This window comes from Aythya marila (assembly GCF_965140915.1).
Source record: "Aythya marila genome assembly, chromosome: 13".
Taxonomy (NCBI): Eukaryota; Metazoa; Chordata; class Aves; order Anseriformes; family Anatidae; genus Aythya; species Aythya marila.
The window spans coordinates 8,397,886-8,415,517 of NC_139054.1; the positions used below are offsets into that span (position 1 = coordinate 8,397,886).

Genomic DNA, 17,632 nt, shown 5'->3' on the forward strand with positions numbered 1-17,632 from the left:
CAAGGGGCAGTCAGAGGAACAGGGCAGAGAACGGGGTGAGGGGGCACACCCCAAGCCCTCCTCTGCCTCCCCAAGAAGGGCTCCCATGGTATTTTGGTTCAGCAGGAAACATGGGGGTCTCTGGTGAAGTCCATCAGCCCTCCTGCCAGGTTCACATGCATCTGCTGGGCTGATAGGACCTGACCTACCAAGAGGATTGCCTCGCCGCACCAGCCAAATGCAAGACTGCTAGTGAGCAAAAGTTTCAATGCAACTTAACTGGAGCAAAGCGCAGGTAATGCTCACTGCTCAGTGACTTCTGCAGGAGAGCTGCTCACCTCTTTTTTTCCCCCGACCCTGCTGTGTAAAACCTGGGCTTGCTTTGCCCTCACATTTCTCAGCAGGAGCTGCAAAACTGCATGTTTATCAGACACTGTCCCTTCCCCATCAGTGTGACTCTTGCACAGCCTTCTCCCCTAGCGACAGAAGCATCATTCACAGGGGGAAGTATCCTGCAGTGTAGTGGTGATCTTCAGACCAGGGGAGGCATCAGTATTTTTTTTTTTGACTTGGTTTTAGGCATTCCACTCCTTTGCTGCGACCTCCACTCCACATCTGTGACTGCAGCCTTCTGCACCCAGCTGAGAAGGAAATTATGTGTGAGCGAGGAGTCGGGGCTCCCTGCTCACAGCACTAGGACTCCGCGCCTGCTGCACTGCACGCTCAGCCGCATGCTCGAGGATGCTGCATCTGAAAGTCCAGTTCCTGGATGACTCCCAGAAGATCTTTGTAGTTGATGTAAGTGGGTATGATATTATTGGGTTTTGTGCTAATTAATGAAGTAATTTCTACTCTGCAGGATTGCATAGCTCTCTAATGTTCTCTGCTAGCTTCTGGTGTTCAGCTTTGCAAAGCAAAAGGACAAAACAAACAAAAAGCTTAAAAAAATGAGCTCACAGTGCTGATTACTAAGTGTCTTTCAGCACCAACACACTCCCACTCTCTCCTCTTGTTGGGATTACTTATAAAGAAGGAGGAATGGCTTTTATTTATCTGGTGTTATCTTTTGGAAATCAGCTAATATGAAGTGATGTTCTTGACAAGCGTGGAGTTCTCTTATTTGTCTGACTGCTAGCATGAGCATTCAACAAGGAAGAAAAATCTGAGAACAGAATAAAAATAGCATATTTAACTACACTACCCATGGTGAGAAACATCTGTGTACATCTCTTCTTGGGCATTCTGTTGAAAAAGAAAGCTGTGGTTTTGGGGATAAGTGAGGAAAAAAACTCATTGTGTCTTGTTTTCTGTATGACAGTGTCCCAAAACACACTGTCATTAATAATTCATATTTAATAAATACTAGTTTTGAATATTGACTGCTGGAATATATTTTAAATGTTGGGAATCAATATCTATGATATTATATATATATATATATGTATGTGCGTATAGATAACTGGACCTAAATGTAATGGATATCCTGCCTGTGTGTTAGAATTACAAGTGTCATTGAGCAATTGCTGTTGGTTAGGATTTGACAATCAGTAGCTAAATGAATTAGGTAATTCAGGTAGATCTGTTCTAGTCCTCACCTACATATCTTATGGGACCAGTGTGTTTTATAGATAACCATTTTTTTTTCAAGTTCTTTTACATTTCTTAAACATTCCTGTCCTTTTTTATAGCATAGCCTAAGAACTACTTGGTCTCAACGTACTGGTCAGTTTCTTTGCAATGGCAATTTTGCACAAAAGAGGATTGCAAAGGAATTTCATCTCTTGGACTGATATGGAAGTTTTCTGATTTAGTTTAATTAATATATCATAGACCTGGAGTCTGCTTAAAAATGAGATTAGTGTTAATTTTATGTATTTATTTATTTTTGTATCAATTAGATCAGGGCACAGTAAAAGACAATTTAGAAGCTGCTGCTGTTACAATATTGCTGCACTTTATCCATCTCTGCTTTCTTATTTCCCAAAACACTTCCAGTCCTGCAGCAACATGTTATTGCAGCAAATGGCTTCCATTAAGGGACTCGGAGCTGATTCCTTTTTTAGCATGGAAGGGTCGTGGAAACCCCTTTTAGCCATTTCATGTGTTTCATGCTGCGTGGTTGCGATAAATGAGTAGCTGAATTAGTGAGTTCTCCATTATATCAGGACCGCTTTGGGCTAAGTCTTGAGCATACATTTCAAGCAACTCTTCCTAAACCCGACTTTGGAAAGCTCTTTTCAATGGCTAGTACATCAGTATAATGGCTGGGAGAAAGACAGCAGAAAGAAAGCCCAGTGGACTCGATGCCTTGTGCTCAGCGTGTGCGTTTGTACCTACCTTGCATGGGTATGGCAGCTGCTAGCACGTGTGGCCAGACTTTTGCAGGTGGCCAGGACTGGTGCCCTCCCTGCAGCCACACACCAGGGCCAGCTCTGCAAGAGGGCACTGCAGCTGCAATCCCCAGCCGGCAAGTTAAAAGCTGCTGGGGGTGTAACGAGGTGATCCCATGGCAGGGGAAGGCATTAGCCTGGTGCTGGCACATCCCTGCGTGCTCCAGTGGGCCCAGCACCTTGCACTTGGGAGGACACTGGGATGCCCTGCCCCAGTGCCCTGGCACCCAGACAGCCCCAAGTCAGCATTCACTGGCCTCTGGCACTGAGAGGAGACCTCGCAAAGCTGCCTCCCTACTTCTCCCCCCTGCCCCAGATATCTAAAGCTGTGAACTGGCGCGTGCTCTTGCCTATAAAGCCACTCTCCTCTCTGGAAAGGGTTTAAACAAAGCAGCCCTGAGCCCCTGGAGCCTTGAGAGAAGCACAGAAAGAGCATGATCCACTTCGCAGCTTCACAAAAGCTGGGTGTTTGCAGGGTTCGCATCTTTGCAAGTAGACTTTGCTACAGGGCAAGATTCATTGGGAAGGAAAAAAAAAAAAAAAAAGAAAGAAAAGGGAAACCATACAAGCCAGGAAAACTAATTGCTGGAACTGAGTGAAGGACAAAGTCTCCCTTGGTCTTGTGTTCCTTCTAATGAGAAAAGACTGGAATTTTTGAAAGGAGATGCATAGAGCTGGCTGCATGCAAGCTGGTCCAGCAAGGGGGTGGGGAGCACTAGGGCTGGTGGCTTTTTGGGGTATGGTCACAGCAATTCGCCCCCCAAAACACATTTATGGGTGCAGTGACAGGAAAAGCCACTGAAATGTGGCTTTGCTCTTGGAGCACTGGCACTGCCAGGAGGTCCTTTGGGGAAGGCTGTGCACGTCCCTGTGCATCACACATGCTGCTATCTGCTTCTGGACATGCCTCTCCATTTCATACCCTGCTTATGGCCCCATCTGTGCCCAACATGTAGAGGAAGGGTGCGTGCAGCCCCTCCTTTCTATCGGCCTCACCACTGAGGTTTCTGCCTGTGGGTGCTGCCCTGGTCCTGCAGCATCATTGTACAGACCACCAGTGGCACATTTGGGCTGGGACGTAGGTTCCAGTCCCGCACGTCGCACGCCTGCTTTGCAGTGCAGCACAGCCCCATCTACAAGCACCAAGGAGAGTGGCTCGCTGCCCACAGATGTGGAGGCTAATAACCTGGTAGGAAATGCTTGTCTTCCCTGGATGCCTGACAAAGGCCAAGGCCTTTCATGCTGGAAAATTCTAGCTTGGAAATCAACAATTATAATTGTTTTAATTACCTCTGCGATCCAGTAATTTTGAGGAGAACCGGGAGTGCTGCAGAGCGAATGCTGTTATTACGCTATCACTTTTCAGCAGCCTTACAGAGCGGAGCTAGCAATTTCACCCAGGGAGAAGCTGTGAAAGGCGGTCATTAGCATGCAGCCCCGCCAGCACCCCATCCCCTCCCACCCCTGCGCAGGCTGTGCAGCACGACTCCCCTGCCCTACTCCTGGCCCCAGCTGGCCTTTGCAATGACCACTGCTCATTTCTGGACCGCTTTTCCTGGGTTAATGATTTAGGAACATGAATTTTTGCTGGGTTTGGTCATTTCCGTGGTCACCTTTGGTGTTTTCTGGCCTGCCAGGTCATTCCCCAGCAGTGTGGTGACAAAGCCGAATGCCCTCCTAGTGTTTCTGTTTCCTGGGTGTATATAAACTTGGCCTCCCTTATCAGTGTGCAGTGCCACTTAATTAACATTGCTGAAGTTCACAGATGACCCAGGGCCCAAGGCAGAGGATCTCTGCAAGGTCCAGTTGCTGTTAATTACCATTAACGACAGCTCATCCTGGCCATCTGCCTGCAGGCTGGCCGCACTGGTGGGGTGCCCTGGTTCGCAGTGACCCGTGCACCTTTGCCTGCAATGTGCCTGTCCACAGGCTCCAGCCAGGGACAGACCTGTCCCAATGGCTGTAACAGGCAAGGTGAGACTGAGATTTCTTTCCTCTTCCTTCCCCTCCTGATTTATTAAGTTCCTTAATAAAGGCGAGAAGTGGTGGGGAGGAATCTGACTTCCAAGAGCTGAGGTAAACGTCATACAGCTGCCATCATCCCGTCCCACATACCAAAGCCATCAGCATTTACTGAGTAAGGTTTTGCTGTGGCACAGTTTGGAAAAATCCCACAGCCTATCTCAGCTGAAGGGAGGGGGTTAAATCGTCTTCCCAATCTCCCTGAAATCCTCGCACCACTGCTGTCAGCATTGCCTAACCTGCTGCTTCCCTGCTGTGTTTGCTCACTAGCAAAAATCCTGTGGAAGAGGGCTGTTTAACCTCACCTGCAGCCACCTCAACCTGGTGGAGAAGGAGTACTTCGGGCTGGAGTTTCGCAGCCAGGCCGGGAACCACGTGAGTGCAGTTGCAGCACAGCCCCATCGCAGTGCCCACAGCCAGGCAGAAGCAGCCCGCGCTGCTGCAGGTGCTGGAACCTCCACGAAATACTGGGTGGAAAATCAAAATGGAAAGGCTTGCCATAATGCTAAAAAAACTTGAAAATAGGAGTCAGAAGCCATGACCTGGTCGGCAAAGCCCTGCTGACAGCCACAGCCCATAGGGTTTATCCGTAACCATCTGTGGCAAGCAGCACAGCCCCAGCAGGATGGTTTGTGGTGGTCCCCAAGCTAGCCAGCATTCCTTTATGGTGTTCCAGCACGATGCTCCTGCTTCTATTCCCACTGCCGTTGTGCTGTTTATTCACCCAGTTCATTGCCTTATTTCAGGTCTGGCTGGAGCCACTAAAGCCCATAACAAAGCAAGTCAAAAGTAAGTATTTCAAACATAAAACTCATCTCAGTCGCTACCAGTGGGGGCACATTAGTGTAGTTTCTTGTGCTGGAGGATGGGATCTCAGGTTTTTGGCACTTACCTGAGCAACTCATGTGGTGTGAAGCTGGGCAGAATTGTTTGCAAAAACAGCATTGTCCACCTAAAATCCTGCAGAAATGCCTTTTCAATCTGCTTTTTGCAGCATTTTGAGCCTGAGCTGTTAATATCCTGACAGCTTGGCGGAGGGGCAGGGGCGGCTGCGTGCATGTGCGCGTGTGTGTTTGTGCGTGCTGCTGTGCTGGCAGAGCAGTAGGAACGGCTCTCTGAGTGTCCTCCTTTCCCCTTTGCAGCTCTTAGCAGCCCAGATGCCCACACAGCGTGAGCCCTGTGTAGAGCAGGGTTAACCCTGTGCCTCGCAGGCGTGCGGTGACCCCACTCAGCCCCCAGACCCCCACGCTGCTGCACAGTGATGCAGCGCAGCCTGACCTGAATCCATGGCCTGTGTTAACACAGCACCTCTTTCAGCCTGTTTCCACCCCCATAATGAACCAAACCATGTATTGTCCCCAAATACATGATGACTAGCAAGTGGTCGAGAGCACGAGGCCATGACCCATGTGTTTGCAAGAGGGAGTCCCAGAGCCATCCCGTGGTGGCCTGGGATGGTTGGTGCCTACACAATCGCCTCCCTGCACTTTGCCTGGGGTTTGGCTGCTTGCTCTCGCCTAGCCCACAAACCAGCTTTGCCCAAATGGCCTCCCCTGAAGCTGCTGCATCCCAAGTGCTTGCAGGGCTGGGTAAAGCCCAGGGCTTTTGCTGAGGGTTTAATGTACAGCTTCTGATGGCAGCTACCATGGGGCTCTGGCCACACTTCAGAGCAGCACCTGTAGCACTGCTCCAGTGGGGACCAATGTGGCAACCCCACTCCTGGTGGGGGCAATTTTGAGATGTCCAACTCCCTGTTTGCTTCCATCCTGGATGCCACGGGTTGGGGCAGGCTCGTCCTTCCAGGCAGAATGGAGATCTTGATGCTCAGGGCTTCCAGCCCTGGTTTGTAAGTGACCAGGGTGATTTGCTCTGTAAGGAGACAGCATGTGTGAAAAGAGTTGTAAATGTTCTCAATAGGCACATAAAAGAAAACTTATGAAGATGTTGTGTTTTAAGATCCTAAGGAGGTTCTTTTCAAATTTATGGTGAAATTTTTCCCAGTGGACCCTGGACATCTGAGAGAAGAGCTGACCAGGTACTGTGTTTGTTCTGCTCCTTCCTTATTGCACAGTCCTATGTTTTCGCAGTTGCAGTGCATGTGTATAAAAGTCCTTATCTTCATCCAACCAAACCGATCTGTTAGCAATGCTAATACTAAGTATTGACTGAGCTCTGTGCTTTACAAAACAAAACTGCAAATAGTATCTTGGTGCTCTATTTTTATATAAAAAACACTTGAAAATCAGCCATCTTAAGAGGCTGCAGTGTGTTTACTGCCAAACGTTTTAGCAGTTGAGCACCAAGTCTGACTTGCTCAGTCTAGCTCCTGCCTCAAGCTGTGTTCTGAAAGAAAAACCTTTATTTTATTTTTAAAAATGACATTGCTAGCTCTTACATTTCAGAGAACGCGCTGCAAACAGGAGCTAAGAATAAAACCAATACAGTGCTTCTGCACAACATTAGCCCTGAGAGGAGACACGAATGCCCTCTGAAGCATAAAGGAATGTTAGCTCTGAAACCTATTAATGGCCATTTAAATGGCAGGGGCATGCTGCTCATGGTGGTGCCCAGCTGTAGGCTCAGGGAGGGGCTGCACACTCCTCCTGTGGCCCCCCCAGACCTGCATCCCTTGTGCTAGGGCACAGGCGAGCGCTGGGAGGGGCACGGGGACAGCCTGGCTGTGCTGAGCTGGGGCCCGAGAAGAGTCCCCTCTTAGGGCATCTCCTGTCCCCTCCGCAGGTATCTCTTCACACTCCAGATCAAGAAGGACCTGGCGCTGGGGCGGCTGCCCTGCAGTGACAAGAGCGCGGCGCTGCTCGTCTCCCACCTGCTGCAGTGTAAGGGCAGGCACATGCCTGCAGCAGGGGGGCACCAGGGCTTTGCTTTGACTGCATGGCAAAGGGTGCCTCTAACCCCACTCTCCCTGCGCCCCCCACAGCTGAGCTGGGTGACTTCCACGAGGAGACAGACCAGCAGCACCTGGCCACCCACAGGTACCTGCCCAACCAGGAGTACCTGGACAACAAGATCATGCACTACCACCGAAGGCACGGGTAAGGGCTGCTGTGCATGGGTTCCTTTCCATCAGCACACAGGGCCAGCAGTGGCATGGGTGCTCAGCACCCTGGCATGCACACCTCCAAAATGGGATCTTTTCAGCCCATTTCAGCAGTTGCTTTTACATTCCTGTCACTTCCCAGTGTGTTTGTGTCTCCAGGGGGAAGACGCCAGCTGAGTCGGATGTTCAGCTGCTGGACGTGGCCAGGAAACTGGAGATGTATGGGATTCGCCCGCACCCCGCCAGCGACGGCGAGGGGACGCAGATCAACCTGGCCGTGACACACATGGGGGTGCTGGTCCTGCGGGTAAGCTGGGGGCTCAGGGTGGGCTCTGTGAGGACATAACCTCCTGCTCTCAGCCTTCTCCCTTCACCTGCTCTAAACCCTCCCAAATCCCGTGGAGCAATCTCACCCTAGCAAACCTCAAGCAGGGATGTGATGCTCTGGGATATCACCCTGGGCTCAGCCCCAGCACCTCTGCCAGCACAGGCTGCACACAGCTGTGCCTGCCCAGGCTCTGGCAGAGCCCTGCTGGCCCTTGTCATTGCAGGCACAGCCGTGTAAGCACCACAGGTTACACGGCTGCGTCACATGCATTCACCGTATAATCTTCCAGCAAAAATAGCCACCTAATGTCTGTGCAATTACATAACGTTGTAATCACAGCATAGCTGAGGAATAAATACAGACTTCCTCGCAGCCGGCGTGAAACAGTGCTTGCCTCCCACACTGACTAATTTCAACCTGGGAACATCTTGCCAGAGCAGAAAAAAATCCTAACTGCGGGTCTGCTGTTCATAATTAGTGCTGCCAGACCCAGTTATTTATTCAAAGATGTAAACACCCCTCGTGTGCATGCATGATTAGAGCATCTGTGAGCCCATGCGAGTCTGGGCTCTCCCAGAGAGCTGAGAGGGTCTCAGTGCCATAGCACAAGGTAGCACAGTTTTATCTGTTCCTGCTGGGATATGTGTTGTATGGCTGCATCCAAACTGATACATAGCAGTAATGAAGGTAAGGTGTGCTTGCAGTCTGCTTAAGCTGGCATTAAAGGTGTGGAAATGAGCTGAGCTCTGCTGTGCTTCCCATCTCACTTCTTTTGGGAGACAGATTCTGCATTAACACCTCACCTGCCCTGTGAGCTGGGAAGGATGGGACATTCTGCCTTGACCTCTGTGAGTTTTCTCTCGGACTACTGCTGTTTTACAGTTAGCTTCATTAGGCAGAGTTCAGCCCTGAGCCTTAATTCCTGCTCTTGGGATCAGCTGGTAGAGAACTGAGGGTCAAATGCTAAATCCCCATTGCCTCTTCCCCAGGCCCAGAAGCAGTGAGAGCTGTAGAAATGGCTCATGTGGTGTCCTGGGAGCCCAGGTCTTGGCCAGTCATATTTCTGCATCTTGCCCCATCCCAGTATAACTGCTGTGTCCGTCCTTGCAGGGCAATACAAAGATCAACACATTCAACTGGTCCAAAATTCGCAAACTGAGTTTCAAGAGGAAGCATTTTCTCATCAAGCTCCATGCAAACATTTCTGTAAGTAGGTCTCTGTAAGCTGCTAAGGCAGCTGCCCAGCTCAGGACTGTGAGGGCAAGCAGCAGAGTCTGGCCCAGCGTGCCCGTGACACCCCCGTGCTTGTCCCTGGCCACACAGGCACTGTGCAAGGACACGCTGGAGTTCACCATGGCGAGCAGGGATGCCTGCAAGGCTTTCTGGAAGACGTGTGTGGAGTACCATGCATTTTTCCGGTTGTCTGAAGAGCCCAAGTCAAAGCCCAAAGCCCTTCTGTGCAGCAAGGGCTCGAGTTTCCGCTACAGGTAAAGTCCCAGAGCAAAAACCCTGGTGTGCAGAGGCTCTAACTCTCCCCTTTACATCTGTCCTGGCTGGGTGCAAGAGGCTGATGCCTGACAGCTGCTTCCCGGGTCCTGCTGTTGCCAGTCAGTCCTGCCGTGTCCCCTCACCTCCCCCAGGTGAGGGGCTGGGCTGATGGTGCTGCTCACACCTTTCCCTCCTTGCTGCTGCAGTGGGAGGACACAGAGACAGCTGCTGGAGCACGGGAGGAAGGCGAAGATGAAGAGCCTGCCCTTTGAGAGGTACCGAGGGCAGGGAGGGGGGGCAGTACTGAGGTGTGTATGGGGGGCATCCTGGCCCTAATACGCTCGGCCTTGCAGGAAGCACCATGCATCCCGCTACGATGAGAGGCAGTGCCGCTCTTCCCCGGACCTCCTGACAGATGTGTCCAAGCAGGTATGTCCCCGCAGTGTGCACAAGAGGCAGCCAGAATCCTGGCTCTTCATCCTGCTGCTGGCCCTGCTCTGCTCCCCCTGCCCGCCTTGGGGCTGAGCAGGATGCCCACACACCCTTTTTTTTTTCCGCCAGGTGGAAGAGCTGCGCCTGGCCTACGGCAGCCGGGGCTCCTTCCGCACTGCCAACGGGGTGCACACCTCAGAGCCCACACTGGACAGCCGCTGCTGCAGCTCCACCACGGAGGTGACATTCGCTGCCGAGCTGGAGCGCTCCAAGCCCGAAGCAGCCCCCATCTTCCTGCCCCACTCCAAGAGCAGCTCTGCCTTCCCCCTGCTCTACGCCGAGCTGGAGCTGGAGCGGGCGTGGGAGCCCGCCGACCTCTTCGGCTCCAGGAACCCCTTGACGTCCTTTCGGCCCCACCACAAGTTTGCTGGGAACAGTAAGAGCACCTCGGTGGGCAACATGCGGGAGGTCAGCACGAGGCCGCTGGTGTACACGGACGTGCCGTGCCCCCAGCCACTGGCCTCCCCGGCCCCGCAGGTCCTTTTTTACGTAGACAGGCCACCACAGCCCCTGTGCCACATGCAAACACCCAGCCAGGAGGCGGCAGGAGCAGCTGGTGGATCTGTCCCCACAGCCACAAAAACACCCAAGTGGAGCCCAAGCACTGCCTGGACGGGGGAATTCCAGCACGAGGCTTCGCACAGGGCTGCGGGCAGCAGTGCAGCCCCAGAAGGGGGGAGCAGGCCGCTGGCTCGCTCCTTCGATTACGGCCTTCAAGAGCAGCCTCCCAAACGCTCCTGGAGCCAGTCGGACATGAAAACCATCCGCTTCCCCTATGGCTCGGAGTTCAGGCCCCTGGGCCCACGGCCTGCCCTGAGCAGCCGCAAGGCAGGAATCCTACGGCACGCGCTGGCCCAGCAAGGGCTCGCCCCACGGCCGCGGCACCCTGCTGAGCGCTACGTGGGCAGCAGCACTGAGTCCAGCGACTCCGACTCCGACCTCCTGGCCGCTGAATACTGCTCCCTGTACGGCCGGGTGCTGCGCTCACCCATGGCTCGGGTGCGGCTGTCCTCTGGCAGTCTCCAGCTAGAAGAAGAGGATGAAGAGGTGTCCTTTGCGACCAGCGCTGCTGAAGAGAGGACTTCCAGGTATTTCACTTAGGTGCCTCACACCGGCTGAAAGGAGCCACAGGTGGCCAGGACTGATCCAGACCCAGAGAATGGTCCCTGTCCTGCTTGCAGGGCTGCTTACTGCTTGTGAAATGTTGTGATGGGCTCATGTTGTGTGAGTGCTTTTAGCTGTAGAGGAAGTGTTAAGGGACAGCTGGGGAATGTTCTGAGGTACCCATCTCCTGCATCATAACCTGAAACTGGTGCATCTCTGCCGCCAGGCTTTTCACATGCAGGGGTCCAGCTTTAGCCAGATGGGCAGGGGCTCTCGCTTAAGCCCTGCATAGACACTGCGTGCAGTCCAAGCAGGCCACAGTCAGAGCTCAGACACTTAAGTCTTCATCAGTGAGGCGGAAGAAAAGAAAAGGAAAAAAAAAAAAAAAAGACATTTTATGGGAGATCTTAAACATTAGTTTATCACAACTCCAGGGAAGCCTGCTGGTGGGAGGAATGTTTGAGGCCAAGTGGGAGAGGAGCAGGATGGCCAGGGGAAGCTGAGCAGAGATGTCTGCTCTTGGAGCTGTGCCAATGCTGCAGGAACACCCAGTGCTCAGGACAGGATGCCACGCATGGGGTGCTCCTTGTGATGCTTGGAGCCATGTACTCCATGCAAGCAGCTCCGTCTTGTCCCTGGCCAGGTTAGGGCATTATCCTGCCCAGGAAATATCATAGCAGCTCTCGTAAATCATTAAACAGCATCCCACTCTGAGCTGTAGTAAGTGGGTTAATGAATGATGATGTATAGCTCCACTCTTCTTAGGCCTAGTAGCTGTTATTTTCTGTCAGCAGCTCCACAGCCCAGGCACCTCAGTGTCCTGCTTAAATCAGGGGGGAGTGAGGCACGCAGAGGATGGTCTTGCTCCCCCAAATCAGGCCTCCACCAAGCAGCATGGGGAAAAAGCTCTCAGGAGGAGGGCAGGAAAGAGAGGCAGCTGGTGCTTACCCTTTTGGCATTAGGAAGGCTGCTGTAACCATGGTGCTTCTAAACGTTCCTGTTTGCTACATGAATGCAATGTTATTTTTACGAGGGCCATTTCTAGTTATAGAAGAGCAGGAGAGGGAGCTTCTCACTATACATAGGGCAGCAGGAGGGAGATTTGTTTTTTGTGCATTGCTCCCTGAAGTGAAAAGGTACAGATACTTCCTAGACATGTTTTCATAACAAAGAACTTATTACCCTAAAAACACAGGAAATCTACTCTGAAAACAGGAGAATGATGTTACTTCTGTAAGATGTTAAGAGAAGTTATTATTTTTCTTTAAGAACAACTCTGTAAAACTGCAGGACATGACTATAAGGAGAGGAACAGCCCCATAATACATATGCTTGAGAAAACAGGGGAAAGCAGTTGAAGGGATTTCAGGAACAAGGAAGCTGGGGCAGAGATGGAAAATAAGTGTGAAAAGAACTAGGTTCGTGGTTACTGCCTCACTGTGCATTGCTGTCTTTTGTTTTAGAAGCTGGACAATAAAATAATAAAAAAAAAACAGTTGTTCACATTAGAGTTTTCGTTTCCTCCTTTTGGATGGGGCCCAAGCTGCTGCAGCTAAGGCAATCTGCACTTCAGCCCACCTTCCCCTACAGCTCACAGCCCCCAGGCAGCCCTCATTGCTCCATAGAGCTGCCAGGCTGCTTTCCCTGTGTGTGTTCATTGTCTTAGAGGCAGCTGAGACTCACTGAATGCTGCTGAAAACAATCACATTCTTGGTCAGCTGCCCAAAGAAATGTGTTAGATCAACAAGAGAGCACACTGTTTGCTTTTGCTCCAGGTTATTCTGGGATGAAGAAGCTATGAACTACCTGGACCCCACATGCTGCTCTGGGACTGGCACACATTCTGGTGAAGGAAAAAAAAAAAAAGAAAAAAAAAAAAGGAAAAACAAACTGCATAAATAGAAAGTTTACTTTCTCCATGCTCTGCATCTTGGAAACAGCAAAAACTGCCATTCAATGCAGCATTTAAGTATGGCAATCTACATGTATGGTGTGGTAAGGGGAAAAAAATAGCTGTAGTGATTCAACTACAAAATTTACATGTAGTCCCCAGAGAACATCCCTTAAAGGGTTATTATACCTTAAGCACGCAGGCAAACCTACAATCAGTTAGGTCCTGAAATCATGTAGAGACATGGAAGGCTGGCCCAGGTCAGCTTTACCTTGAGCATAGCCCAGAACAGAAAAGCAGCCTTACTGGGAGGGATCAACGTGAAAACTACACTGCACAAAACTCCAGGAGGTCCTAGCTCTGGCATTTGAGACTGCTGGGGACACTGCAATAAGATGGAGAAACAAGGACTTGGGAACTATTTTTGGATTTTTCCATTGACTAGGGAGTACTGGGGCACAGCATGTACACTGTGACTTAGCACATCATACATAATGGTCAACAATAGCAGAGGAACAAAGCAGTCCTGAGTAAGTGACAGAAATTAAGCTAAAATCATTACATAAGCCAACTTTGCTGGGACTGACTAAAATAAAGGAACAATCTCAGTAAGCAGTGGCACACATGCAAAGGAACAACCAAAATAACCTTTGCATCAGTCCTTCCCTGTGGTACCTGTATAGCCCCTTCTCAGCCCTGTTCACCAAGAAGAGGAAAGAATATTGAGTGTGTTTCACTAGTAAAACAAATGAACAAAAAATACCGAGGATAGAGAGATGACAGGGACTGCTGCTGATAAAAGACATATCACTACCCGGGAAAATGCAAACATATCCCTTAAGCAAGCAAGCAGTATTAATTGGGTGGGGGCACAGAAGCATTATAGCATCAAAACGTTAAGCTACTCAATGCATTTGGACTGATGTAGCTGGGGGTCATAAAATACATCACTTACAGATAAAGCTAATCTTGAGATTTACATGCAAGATATTCAGGTTTTTTTTTTTGTTTTGTTTTGTTTTTAAACATATAGGTGTATGCATTAAGTTAAAAAAGCATCAAAATGTACACAGTATATGAAGAACATTAGTTTGGAGGAGCTCTAAGATTCCAGTAAATTTAACTAATTTCTATATTAAAGTGTAACTTAATTTATTGGAAAGATGTGAAATAAGGCAAGCCAACATACATACCATTAAAACTTTGTAAAGAATAAAATAATTTTATTCCAGTGTTAAGTCATAAAACAGTGTTATAAAAATGAGACCTTTAACAATTGCTAAGCCTTGTGCAAACACATCAAGAATCTATGTACTTTCCTATTCAACTATAGACATTCAATTGAATGCAAGAACAGGTTTTTACAATACTACAAAGCTTACTGTACAGAAGTGTGCTAGAGGAATTAAGAGACCAGGGGTTTTAAGAATGATTACATTGATAAAGGACTCATCTACCCATGAACAAACATATTTCTCTACTCTGTGATTCAGACTACTTTGATAAGACTACTTCAGTATCAATTCTTCTCCATCTACTGTGGGAAACCTAACAAACCAAACACACAAGAAGATGATTCCTAAATGAATATCTTGATATCTCTTCCCATTATCTATCTGCCAGCAACAGAATACTGCTGATTAAGTTACACAGTTCATCAATATCTAACAAGTCATGGGGAAAAAGACACTATTCTCTGGAAACCAGTAATACAGACGTCCATTCTTAAGAGTGAACAGTCGTACAATGCACAGAGACCTTAGGTGCAAAAATGCCATGTGCAGTACAATAAAGTAGTCTTTAAACGGACTGTTCTTACAAGAGAATGAAGCTGTTTTATGCATATATGGATGACTTTTTCCCAATACTGTCCAGTGAGGTAGGCATAGGACCCACCCATTTCACAGGAAGAGATACCATAGTTCAGTAACATGCTACAGTCTTACCACATAAATAGGACAGATTAATTAATTCACTAACCCTTGCTACCCAGAACAGGATATGGAGTTGCATAGATTAAAGACTGTGTCAACAGGGTATTACCACTAATTACAAAATTCAGGAGAAATTCTTATCACCTCTCCCCTTGGTCTCATAAAAAAAAAAACAACACACCTTAAGGGAAGTGACATACAGGAGAAAACATGATTTTAATTCTGAGAAATGAATATGGAGGTCTTTGCAATGAGATTTAGGATGAGACTGGTGAAGTAAAAGCTGAGGTAACTGTGGCCCTGGCCTTTTTGTACCTTCATTTTACAATGCCAAATTCACAATTAAGCCCACAGAGATATTAGGTCACACTACGTTGTCACAGGCCATGAACATTCATTTGAGCACACAGATCCTGAACACTCCTCTACGGGACTGAAACCAAAACTGAACCCTGGAGTTGCTCTGTCTCTCTAGCACTCCCTGTTGCATAGCAGCTGGTAGGTATCTTCCAGGCAAGAACAGCATGGGGGGTGGGGGAGAGTGACCCAAAACCTTTTCAAAACAACTGTGTAAGGAACACCTTTGCTAAACCATAAGACAAGATAGGAGGTATATCCACGCCTCTGCACATTTATTAAAATCCAGAATAAAATGCACAACAGAAAGAGCTCATGAAAGTTTACAGAACTTAAATATTTATTTTTAAACCATTTAAAACCCCCCAAAACATTGAAATAAGCTTCATCTATAAACAGATTTACAAGACTAACAACTACAGAAGCTAGAGAAGCACTACAATTTGTTTCTGTGATGCAGTTATTTTGTAAAGCTTCAGATCAACTGTATTTACAACTTTTGCTGCTTTTACATTTATAAAAATATTTATTTAATCCATAACATTATTGTTTTCAAAAACTATTTCCAGACTTTTTCTCAGATATAAATTCTAATTGAATTTCAGTTATATAGCAGATGAAAGTTTTAAACAGAAACACTTCTTTAAAATTAAAACAAAGTTATTCTTTTTTTTCCTTTTTTAAATTTTTTACAGTGTAGGCACCATTGAAAATAATTGTCCTTGGCATATCTAACCACCATCTCTCACAAGTGTCCTTTATATAAAAACGATGTAATGGCAACATTTGACTAAAAATGCAGTATTTACTTGCACACCATTACTTTTTTAATATTTGGCAGATATATTTCAGATTTTTTAAAATGACTTTTGTGCAAAAACAAAATGTGCAGGTCTGAACCATAAAATAAACACACCCAACCTTTATCAAAAATAAATTTACACCAACAGTTCCACAGCTAAGTACTGAAAAAAAATCCCAGTTCAAAATTTCAGCATAATATACATACTGGGTTGAAAAAGAAAGAAAAACAATAACAAAAAAATAATAAAAAACCAGAAGAGATTACCCAGTTAGCAGTACCATAAATATATAACTGAAAGCAACTTTATAATCTTACCTACTTTTTATGAAAAAAATCACTCCATACTGCACAGTACTACCTTTTTGTGAAAGAATATCTATAACTCAGTTATTTGCATATTAACTGGTAAATACATATTTAAAATACACTTTCAGAAAATTATAAACAAATTATGTTGATGTACTGTATTTAATGTATTTAAGAACAAAAATGTGTATAAATATCTTACAGGAGAAACAACACCACCACAAAGAACGCTGGTGTTACACTTATACCTGCTTGTGAGGTATGTATCATGCGACGCTCGGCTTCTCTGGCTCCCTTCCACCCAGGTATGTATACTCAGAGGAAAAAAATTAAATTAAATAAAATTGGACTTCAGTTTTTGTCCATTATTGCCAAAAGCCCCACCCCCTCAACTGTATTGCTTTAAATTTTCCTACCATGATGATATAAGATTGAATTACTACTTGTTCTAAAAGGTAATACATATACTGTACATCAGGATATACCTGTTGCTACATATCACCTGCAAACTATTGACATATTGCTCTCAAATATATTTAATCATAGAGCTGCCTAAAATACTGTACCAATTTAGAATTATAATAGATACTGTTGCAGGTTTATTCTTCAGGGCACGATAACTATATGCTGGTTGAAGCAGGTGCTACAGCAATACCCTTGCCACTACAATACATGTTTTGAATATGCTTGTGAAAAAGCTATTTTCTCTGAAGCTTGTTAGTGATTTACAAAAGTTTAACTCATGAATACAAAAGACCTGTACATCCCTGTGTACAGGAACAAAATAGCATCAAAACATACTGTACTTGCACTTTCTATCAACTAAAGTAATGGTTATTTCTAAAAGCAAAACTGCACCTCAACATTTATCAGATTAAACTGGTGAAACTACAATATTAAAAGTTGTTCTTTACAAAATAATTTCCTGAAAATATAAAACCATGTGCACTGCCACAAAATAGTTGAGTAGGTTCTTTCAAATCCTCAAATCACCATCAATATGTTGCAAAGATCCAAAAGGCACAAGGAGCTCATGAGCTAAGCACTGCCAAGCTTGAAGTAGTTTTGGTGGGTTTCACTGGGTCCATATGAAACAGCAGTCACTTATGTGAAGTTTCTTAGGATGAGTCATTAACAGAAAATCTACAGATAAGAAAAAATAATTTTTTTGTTAATTACTGTGTCTCATCTTGGCAGACAGCAAGTAACTATCTATGCATCATTAAACTAGTAAGGATTCTTCTGCTCCCCTTCCTTGCTATAAATATGGTTAAGATAAAACTGCAGGTTAAATTAAAGGAAGCAAAATGTAACAACTACAGTAAAATTCCAGAGTGTAAAGACCAAGCAGAAAAAGTTATTGTTAGCATTAGTTTTTCTTTCAATAACCAGACATGTTACATGTAACTACTGAAGCTAAGAATGTAGAGCCCTAGATATAACAGATGTAACGGATCAAAATACTGTATTCTAACTTC

The 17,632-nt window shown here is 47.0% G+C and overlaps 2 protein-coding genes across 4 annotated transcripts in view; one reads left to right on the forward strand and one right to left on the reverse strand.

Moving 5' to 3' along the window:
• The first annotated feature begins 269 nt into the window (after positions 1 to 269).
• FRMD7 (FERM domain containing 7) lies at positions 270 to 12,429 on the forward strand. Of its 2 annotated transcripts, XM_082771185.1 has the most exons (12): positions 270 to 777; positions 4,662 to 4,766; positions 5,138 to 5,180; positions 6,348 to 6,426; positions 7,131 to 7,228; positions 7,330 to 7,444; positions 7,609 to 7,756; positions 8,888 to 8,983; positions 9,101 to 9,264; positions 9,472 to 9,540; positions 9,619 to 9,694; positions 9,827 to 12,429. In XM_082771185.1, the coding sequence occupies exons 1-12, from the start codon at positions 721 to 723 to the stop codon at positions 10,856 to 10,858; spliced, it is 2,082 nt and encodes a 693-aa protein (XP_082627311.1). In that variant the 5' UTR covers positions 270 to 720; the 3' UTR covers positions 10,859 to 12,429. The 2 variants fall into 2 exon arrangements, with proteins under 2 accessions (XP_082627311.1, XP_082627310.1); XM_082771184.1 differs by lacking the exons at positions 4,662 to 4,766; positions 5,138 to 5,180; positions 6,348 to 6,426.
• A 2,932-nt stretch (positions 12,430 to 15,361) lies between these two features.
• Positions 15,362 to 17,632, reverse strand: part of STK26 (serine/threonine kinase 26) — a gene marked incomplete at its 3' end in the record, with an annotated part of 31,538 nt that continues 29,267 nt past the window's right edge. For both annotated transcript variants that reach the window (XM_082771009.1, XM_082771010.1), the window contains one exon: positions 15,362 to 17,297. In XM_082771009.1, the coding sequence (XP_082627135.1) occupies positions 17,273 to 17,297 (25 nt within the window). The remainder of the gene's footprint in view (positions 17,298 to 17,632) is intronic.

What these genes read in the sequence shown, in the direction of transcription:
- FRMD7 (XM_082771185.1), top strand. Translation starts at nt 721, where the DNA reads ATGCTGCATCTGAAAGTCCAGTTCCTGGATGACTCCCAGAAGATCTTT. An exon ending in CATAACAAAGCAAGTCAAAA is followed by an intron (nt 5,181 to 6,347) that starts GTAAGTATTTCA and finishes TTGTGTTTTAAG; the next exon opens with ATCCTAAGGAGGTTCTTTTC. An exon ending in CACTACCACCGAAGGCACGG is followed by an intron (nt 7,445 to 7,608) that starts GTAAGGGCTGCT and finishes TTGTGTCTCCAG; the next exon opens with GGGGAAGACGCCAGCTGAGT.